Source organism: Gigantopelta aegis, chromosome 7 (genome assembly GCF_016097555.1).
Source record: "Gigantopelta aegis isolate Gae_Host chromosome 7, Gae_host_genome, whole genome shotgun sequence".
NCBI lineage: Eukaryota > Metazoa > Mollusca > Gastropoda > Neomphalida > Peltospiridae > Gigantopelta > Gigantopelta aegis.
The window spans coordinates 12,927,544-12,937,613 of record NC_054705.1 but is presented as its reverse complement, the minus strand read 5'-3'; the positions used below and the strand labels follow the sequence as shown (position 1 = coordinate 12,937,613).

General features: G+C 36.1%; 1 protein-coding gene across 2 annotated transcripts; it reads left to right on the top strand.

Moving 5' to 3' along the window:
- Positions 1 to 231: 231 nt before the first annotated feature.
- On the top strand, positions 232 to 9,535 carry LOC121377789. 2 transcript variants are annotated; one of them, XM_041505881.1, is made up of 4 exons: positions 273 to 291; positions 322 to 433; positions 5,746 to 5,936; positions 9,307 to 9,535. In XM_041505881.1, the coding sequence occupies exons 2-4, from the start codon at positions 422 to 424 to the stop codon at positions 9,458 to 9,460; spliced, it is 357 nt and encodes a 118-aa protein (XP_041361815.1). In that variant the 5' UTR covers positions 273 to 291; positions 322 to 421; the 3' UTR covers positions 9,461 to 9,535. The 2 variants fall into 2 exon arrangements, with proteins under 2 accessions (XP_041361814.1, XP_041361815.1); XM_041505880.1 differs by having other exon boundaries at positions 232 to 433.
- Positions 9,536 to 10,070: the final 535 nt, after the last annotated feature.

Here is a 10,070-nt window from a genome sequence, read left to right as displayed (position 1 = left end):
CAGTTTGGAGAACAAACAGACTGGAGAAAAACGCACACGAATATACATATTACTATATTGGCAACTCCATCGATTTTGAGTTCTTTGATGTGCGACAACTATCAACATGTGTTCAATTTAATTAATTTATATTTCGCTGACGTACGCCTGCCACTGCAATATCAGTCTATAAAATAAGACACCATGTCGTTTTGTCACCATACTCGAAATTCACAGAATATGAAGGTTTGTTTGCAGCCATTTTTCTTGTGTGTTCCGGCCACTGGGGGTGGAGACATGGTAGAAGAAATCATGGAGGTTGGCGTCACGTAGGATGGCGACATGGAGGTTGGCGTCATGGAGGATGGCGACATGGAGGTTGGCGTCACGGAGGTTGGCGTCACGGAGGATGGCATCACGGAGGCAGTAATCATTTGAGACGATGTCTGACCAGGTAACAAAGCATCTTAAACTAATAAAGGCACTGTCTCTATTTTTTTAAATGGTTAAGTGGGAAGGGGTGGGGGAGGTGGGGGTGGACATTGTGTCTTATGTGTCTTGGCACAGTGACTAATATCAACCAGTTTGTGATTGTAGGGTAAAAAACCTGTGAGTGAAAATTAGCGTCATCAACATCATCATCACCAACGCTGTCATCATCTTCATCACTACAGTCACGCATTTTATATTTGCTGATATCTTATCTTCTCTTTAGGCCTGGGAAAGGGGATCAGTTTTTTTTCAAACTATTTGTTTTTTCCACCTGCATTCTTTCTTATACGTGCTATTTATGTCTGTATTGGTATGAAAAAACACACCTTATTGTCGGTGCGGTTGCTATAAATTAATACAATGGATCAGAAATTTTGGGTTATGAAAATTTACAAATAATAGCAATTAACTTGGTTTAAATAATATTTATTTGGAAATCAAATTTGGGATTGGCCAACATGATCTGTATATTTTTTTCTAATGCCTTTCTAGACAATCTAAATTTGAATGAACGAAGACAATTTATAATTTTACTGGCCTTATTATCGGTGTGGTTGTTACAAATTAATACAGTGTCCGGAAATACAGTGCATCAGACATTTGAGGTTATGTAAATTTACAAATAATAGCAAAAATTCATCTCCAGTTTTGTAAACGAATTTTGAAGGTAAACAATATAAGGAAAATTAGGAAGGTTCCCCTCAGAAATAAAAGTAAAGTTTAGAATGGTGTCATTTTGGAGTAAACTGGTTAAAGATGGAAATAAACTTAGTAGTTTTTATATAAAGTAATGTTCACTTTAAACAATGGTGAAAGAAATCAATTTAAATGGTTGAAATTCACAAAACGTGTTTTCGATGACACGGGAATGGGGTACATCTATAACAATCAAAATAATTCTTTCATATCCTATAAATAAGAACTAAGACAAAACTTCTGCGACAGTGGTTTTCAGACATTACAAACTCTTCTTCGGGTAATTTGTATTCATTATTTAAAGCAGAAGTTTATTTTGAAACGTATTTGTCGTGATTATCGTACAGGCAGATGCATATCTTCAATGTTGACGCCAGTTCTTGTCATGTATTTACATTATGTATTTGAATTATCCTCGTGTTACACAGTGTAAAGTGTCTGCGTATTGTTTAATAAATATTAAATCTTGAAAAGTGCTGTTTCCTCTTACTCGACATCAACCAATTGTCTTTGGAACCGAGTAAAGAGAATTACCCACCTGGCGTGTAACAGGGACACAGCTCGCCTCTTTAGTTATTAATTAATATACCTTTGGTAGCCGACAAAAATAATGTTTAGTCGCCAGTGATTGGAGTGGCGTTTATTATTAAATAGTATGGGGACAACACAACTTAAATAAGCTTGTTCATATTCATATTACTTATTATGACATAATTAAAAAATAATATGTGATGTCGGTAAGCAAAAGTGCTACAGTACAATAACGGCATCGCCAACGGGATTACTGTATCAGCATTTATTAAAAGTATATACATTACAAACATATCTGACAAAACCAACTGACTCATGTAATTTAAAAGAAATAACTAAAATGAGAATCTGTGCACATAGATTAAATATTGAAGCTGACAAACACGAAAATACCGAGAGGGCATTGTGTAAATTATGTAACATTAATGAGATTGAGGATGAGTTTCATTTTAACCTTTCATGTCCACGATATGAAATATTAAAAAAGAAATTTATTTTAAAAATACTATTTCAACCACCCCATGGTCTTCAAACTGATACAACTCTTGACAATTGAAAACAATAAGGAGATAAATAATCTTGGCAAATTCTCACGAAAGCGAAGCGATTTAGAGAATAATTTCTTGTACGAACAAATTAATTATACGTACATATATAATACTTCTTATATTAGTTGTTTGTATGTATTTGTCTGCAAGTCGCTCTCCACCATTGTTCCGAACTATTGTATATATTGATGTTTTTTCATTGTTATAATGCTGATAAATTGTAAAAACGTAACACAATAAAAGAACTTGAACTTGTTCAGTAAACTGTTATTTTTGCATCATTTTGAGTTTCATTTCCGGAAAGAGAGCATTTGTAAATGCACGCTAAAATGTTTTCGTCTTGGAATTTTCGTTTAAAATATGTACTGCTACATACAGAAAACAAACATTAATCCTTAAATCTTGTTCCGGCCAGTGCACCACGATTATACGAAAGGCCGTGGTATGCGCTAAACTGTATGGGTTGCACATATAAAAGATCCATTGCTAGTAACAGAAAAGACTATATGTCAAAATTATCAAATGTTTGACATCCATTGGACTATGATTAATAAACCGATGTTCTCTAGTAATGTCGTTAAACAAAACAAACGTGTTTTTTAAATAAAATAAAAAAAATTATTTGTTTAATATTAACCCAACTATTTTTTAAATTTTATTTAAGGAACTGGATTAAGAAAGATAAGAGAGTGTTAAACAATAGTCTCAGTAGAAATAGAAGAATCGTGGGAAACGCGTTTGGCATCTTGTCTGCTCGATGGCGTATTTACAAAAGTCCAATAAAAGTCAAACCAGAAAATGTAGATGTGGTGAAAGCAACGGTAGTGCTACACAACTATTTGTTGTTGTTTGATCCTTCGGTTGAACCGGCTGTTCGATATGCCCCTCCAAATTTCGTTGATTTATGTAGGGAAGATGGAGATCTCAGACCAGGTCAGTGGAGGCAAATTACATCAGGAGATACAAACTTACAAAATGCTGGTAGATTGGGTGAAACCCTGCGACACGATACTTGAGCATGATTAGATATATTATGTTATTACTTCCAATCTAACCATGGCATGGTGCCATGGCAGGATGATGTTGTCAACTGGGGTACTGAACCTATGGTAAATTAAGACTGGTGTCAAAGGCGATTAATTAATGTTCAGTAATCGGAAACATTGGTGAACGACGCACTCAACACATTTTATTTACGGTTATATGTCGTCGGACATATGGTTAAGGGCCACACAAATATTGAGAGAGGAAACCCGCTGTCGCCACTTTATGGGCTACTCTTTTCGATTACCAGCAAGGGATCTTTTATATTCATCATCCCACAGACAGGGTAGTACATACCACGGCCTTCGATATACCAGTCTTGGTGCACTGACTGGAACCAGAAATAGCCCAATGGGCTCACCGATGGGGATCGGTGCCCATTTCCAAACAGAGTACCAGCTTTATCAGGTTCTCAAGTTGTTGAACGATTTTTCAAATAAATGATGATAGCTTCATCAAAAGCGCCATCCTTGTTTTTATTAGTAACTTTCTGTCGCTGGGTTTGTGGATCAGATACAGAACAAGACTTGTCTTCTGACGCTGGAGCTTTTTAATGTGGCCCATGAAGGGACTCTTTATCACCTGGCGTGTGTAGCTCTCCATCACTGTCACTCCCCTTGGTGTCTTCATGAAATATTGACCTGCAAAACGTGTAAAATATTTGCAAACAATAAATTGATATTATGCTTTACCTATAACATCACGCTGTTATTTTGTTGTTGTTGGTTTTAAAAATGCAATTTAAATCTGTTAATTGAGGGTTTTATTTGTATGTATGTATGTATGTATGTATGTATGTAGAGAGAGAGAGAGAGAGAGAGAGAGAGAGAGAGAGAGAGAGAGAGAGAGAGAGAGAGAGAGAATTTTATTTAACGACGCACTCAACACATTTTATTTACGGTTATATGGCGTCATACATATGGTTACGGGCCATTTTGACAGTGGGAAAGGTAACCTACTGCCGCCACATGGGATACTCTTTCCGATTAGCAGCAACGGATCTGTTATATGCACTATTACAAAGACAGAATAACACATACCACGGCCTTTGTTACACCAGTTGTGGAACACTGGCTGGAACGAAAAATAGCTCAGTGACCTAACAAACCAGAAACGCAATGCGCAAAAAAGATAAATAAAATTCATCTCTGTCGGAGTGAAAACGGATCAAGCGTGTGAACGCTGAAAACATACCAGTTTCACTCGCTTTGCTACGTCACCTTACGTGCACCTTACGCGCGAGTTTGTTCGACGGATTTATTATTTTTTTGGTCGCCAACTTTGCGGCGGCCTAAATTTCTGTTCCGCATGGAGGTCGGCGAGTGAAGTATGAATCAACCTTTATCTGTAAAGGACTCGGAAAGGGGTAGCAGCTATGTTTAATACTAATTGTGAGCACAAAATATACAAGCTTAAAAAGGATAATCCTGGAAATTGTGTAATATTAGATAAAACAACAGATGGTGAAAAGTCTACACATGTACATATAACTGGACCAAATAAAGGCAATACCTTTTTCTTCCAAATTTCGTTCACTATATTATAGATCTGGAAAATTATAAATCCGTAATTTGTGGAGACTTTAATCTACTTTTAAATCAAAATATAGACTCGTCATTCATCCAAAGTCTCAAGACATTAAGGGACAGACCCTAGTTTCAGCCCATGAAAATTAACACTAAGTTTAGTTAATCTACAAACCTTTAAAGGAACATTCCTGAGTTTGCTGCACTTTTTAAGATGTTATCGACTAACAGAGACTTTTTAACGATTGCATTTACATATGAAAGATATTTTTCTACATAAAATATTAGTGGTTGTATATTAAACGTGTTTCTGGTCGTTTTAATATTTGTACTAGGTTAAATTTCATTTCATTTTCAAAAATATAATTTTTTCGTACGTACGAAATTATTTGAAGACAAAATCCAGTTTGGGCTTCTTACAAATATTAAGACGATCAGAAACTCATTGAATTTACAGACACCGATATTCCAAACCAGAAAATGTATTTTATATGTAAATTTAATCGTAGAAGTATTTTATTGGTCGGAAACATCTTACAATGCAGCAAACTCGGGAATGTCCCTTTACAGAAACTATGGACATGTTTTATAGTAAGGATTGTTAAGAGATCTGCATGGATATCTAAATCTAGATTATATGTTCCTCCTTATTACTAGTAATTCGATGCCTTCTGTTCAAAAGGTACACGTGTTCTGACTACCCAGGAATGGTTTTATATACTAAATGAATAAAATTAAACACAAACCAGAGGCCTACTGAAATATAATAATTCACAAGTAAAGAATATGTTTGGGAAATAAATGAAAGTATGAAGTGCCAGTTTATAAGTAAGAAAATGTAAAACCAATTGCGGATGGTGCAATTTTATAAATGACAATTTTTAATAATGATATATAGCGGAGCATACATTTTTATTTATTTATTCCAGAATAAAGTTTTTGACAGAACACATAAAAACGTTAAACAAGGAATTGGACCAATGTCTGTCATCTCCACTACCTACCACAACGTCACCAACAACTACCGCCACGCCACCAACGACTACCACAACGTCAGCAACAACTACCACGTCACCAACAACTACCACAACGTCACCAACTACCCCCACGCCACCACCACGTACGTATATGTTACACAATTTCATTTTTGCATATTTATATACAGTGTTATCGCCGTTATACGACTAAATCTATTCTGATTGGACGACGTCATTAGAAAACTCAATGATGTCCTTCGACTTTAACTCTCTTTCCTCCTCTCTCAATCATTCTCTTTCTCGTTGATTTTTTGCCAGCTTGTTAAAGTGGTGCCGCTTATTCAGGGCCGTACCCTGATCAAAATCCTAGGGGAGGGCACTACTTTTTATAAACAAATGAAATTCTATACAAATTAAACCCTGAGATGTGTATGCTATTTTATGGAATGAATGAATGAATGAATGAATGTTTAACGACACCCCAGCACGAAAAAAAACATCGGCTATTGGGTGTCAAACTATGGTAATGCAAACAAATAAAGTGATGATCAACATCAATATAAAAATTCAAGATTTAAATAAAAACAGTGTAAAGAACTATGAAAAATACAAATATCACAGATAGATATTGACTTTTACTCAAAATTTCAATTTGTGCTGTATTGGCCATTCTCAAAGAGAATGTTACACCCCTGCACCACGGTGAGGTTACAGCACGCGCAGGGGCCAATTGCCCCCCCCCCCCCCCCCCCCCCCCCCGTGGGTACGGCCCTGGTTTATTGCACACCAGTTGATCAATGAGAAATTTGCTGTACTAAACCCTAAACGTCCAGTACCCATCTGAATAAAATATATGCAGTGATTTTGTGTTGTTTATATCTTATGTTTTCAATGTTTGTAAAATTACCGAAATTTTCAGGCAACTTATAAAAATGACTGGTTCGCCCAGGGAACTTACAGATTGCCTATATATTTCAGTCATTTTACAAACTGACTGCAAAATGATACTGTTGTATGTAATAGTTTTACCCACACTTTACGAGGTGTATCGGTGAATATCCCTACAGCTTGTTTTTTCTTTCTCGCGGGGTCTCCGAGGCGAAGCCAAGGATGTTCTCACGACCAAAACTGTTGGGATATTCACCGATACACTAAGTGTGGGTATAACTGAATTATACCCCACTTTAGTTCTATGGCAAATAAGATCAATAACTAGAAAGTAGTAAATAATGAAACGAAAATAACGTCGACCAGACGACTTGAGCCTCACATTTTGTTGAATTTGTCCGGGAGTAATGAAACCGTCAATTTCAGTTGTTCGTGTCGCACGTGCAAATGCAGTTTGGTGTAGCTTTATCTAGTGTGTGTTAGGGCTGTGCTGGTATCGGAATATATTATAACTTAAAAAATAAGCCAGCGAGTAAAAAAACAAGAAGACTTTGAAGGCCAGAATGGAGATTTTTGTTTTGTTATAGTTAAATTGACTACATTTTCTGTGCATTTCCATTCGAACAATTAAGAAGATTTTAATTTCAACGGAAGGAGGAAAAATGTTATTGGAGACCGTTACGCTACTGATTCCTGCAAACACGTCTACCCCCCCCCCCCCCCCCACACACACACACACACACACACACACACACATGGATATCTAAAGACTTTAGTAAAGTGTTGACGGATTTAAAGGGACAGAACCTAGTTTCAAGCCGTGAAAATTAACACTATGTTTAATTAATCTACAAACCTGTAACACATTCGGATAAAGTTACAATTTAGTGAAACATGAGTCTGTGACTCTGAAATGGTCAAATACCCTCTAAAAATAGACTAAAACTCGACTCAATAACTGTTATTTCTCAAACGCACGAGCGTTTTTAAAGATATGATAAATGCATTTTGTGATATTAAAAACACCAGGATGACCAAAAACACTTGGAATGTACGGAAATGGATAATCTAAACAATTAAATCAAAGTAAAGTATGGTTTCAGGCTATAATAGTAAAACAAAATATGCCTTAGTGTTTAAAGTCTAGGGTATGTCCCTATAAAAGACAATGTGTTGCAACCGGACATGGCAAGTAGGAACGTGACGGAAAGTTAGTAACATTCACGTAGTCCTGCGCTTCTCCGAATTAACACGTGCTCATCAGATATAAGAGAAACAAAGGACATAGGCTACCTTCCGGATTTCAATACAAGTTAAGACAATAAAAGTTCATTGTATCATTCATTATGTTTTTTGTTTTTTTTAAATACATGTGTAGTTAAATAAAAAGTGTACGTGTAATATGATACACCTACACTTTTCCTCCTTTGAGGAAACGTGTAGGTGTATCGGTGAATGCACCTACACTTTGAACAAAAGAAACCATGACAACGAGACCGGAAGTGGGGTATAAATATATATACATACATATTCTTAAAAAAAAAAATCGGCCTCGGTGGCGTCGTGGCAGGCCATGGTCTACAGGCTGGTAGGTACTGGGTTCGGATCCCAGTCGAGGCATGGGATTTTTAATTCAGATACCGACTCCAAACCCTGAGTGAGTGCTCCGCAAGGCTCAATGGGTGGGTGTAAACCACTTGCACCGACCAGTGATCCATAACTGGTTCAACAAAGGCCATGTTTGTGCTATCCTGCCTGTGGGAAGCGCAAATAAAAGATCCCTTGCTGCCTTTCGTAAAAGAGTAGCCTATGTGGCGACACCGGGTTTCCTCTCCAAATCTGTGTGGTCCGTAACCATATGTCTGACGCCATATAACCGTAAATAAAATGTGTTGAGTGCGTCGTTAAATAAACCATTTCTTTCTTTCTTAAAAAAAAGTAGGGGAACCTGAAATATTAATGTTAATATCAACTATTAGACCGAACATACGTTTTGACCACAGACATTCTAGTAAAGAACGTTCATGTCTGTTTATCAACACACCGAAACACATTCCATAGTTTGATTTGCATTACATGTGCGTGGAATGTCATTCTCGATTTTGACAATTTCCAGGAAGGTCCATTAATCACTGTGGAACATTATTTCTGTTGATCTTTTTCATTCTGTTGATCATACAGTTGTTATTGTTTTGTTTTTAATCATTTTTATTGTTTGAATTTGCGATTTACTAATAAAAAAACCCGTCAACTTTCAAATTTCACTTCTGACCCCAATCGTCCTTCAAAATCTTTGGTGGTCATAAAACTGGTTGCAATGTTTGCCCAATTAATTCACTATTATCATATAACCATTCCCCACAGCTAATATACCTTACAATTTTGGCAATTGTAAATTCTTATTAGAGTTCCCCTACTTTTTTGTAGAGTATATATATATATATTGAAAAACTATTTTAAAAATACCAAGTTAAAAAATAAATAAAGTAAAATAAAATCAATTAAAAATCCCAGTCAGTTTGCTCTTAGAAGAAACGTTTTCACTAACATATTACATGTATATAACTCTTTATGCCATGTTATAGAAAAAATGATGTCATACAGCATATTGGTTTGTTGTTGTAGCGTGTGGAGTTCCAAACACGTGTTTGATGCCTACCTGTCCTCCAGCAAATCAGCGTCCGCAATATACGTGCCCAAACAACAACATCTGTTGTGCTCTTTAACTACTACGACGTCTCATATCAGGGGTGATGACAAAACCTCGATACAGTGGTAATAGCTGCCAAGAAATTAAACTTTGTTTAACAAAGCATGTTCTATTATCTGCTTATTAAATACTGTGAAACCATTAGTTTTGTTTGTGGTGATCTATGTTTCATGTAATTCGTGTATTAATGCACCACGACTGGTATATCAAAGGCCGTGGTATGTGCTATACTGTCTGTGGAATGGTGCATTTAAAAGATCCCTTGCTACTACTAAAAAAACGTAGCGGGTTTCCTCTCTAAGACGCATTTTTTTTCTCACCACCAGACGCATTGTTTTACATCCAATAAGCCGATGATAAATAAATCAATATGCTCTAGTGGTTTCGTTAAATAAAACAATCGTTTTTCGTGTACCATTTTGATACACAAATTTAAGTTCCCAACGAAACGTGGGTTGAGTAAATGAATGAATGTTTAACGACACCCCAGCACGAAAATTACATCGGCTATTGGTGTCTAATGTGTAGTCAACGAATTTAAGAACAGAAACAAAATATAACACATGTATACTTAATATATACTAGTATGTATTACCTTTTTTGATCCATGAATTTAAGTATCCAAAGAAATGGAATGAATGAATGACTGACTGAATGAATGAATGAATGTATGAACTGA

Bases quoted from the DNA above. Each gene is read 5' to 3' on its own strand.
- LOC121377789 (XM_041505880.1), top strand. The intron at 5,937-9,306 runs GTACGTATATGT...TTGTTGTTGTAG, and splicing joins TACCCCCACGCCACCACCAC to CGTGTGGAGTTCCAAACACG.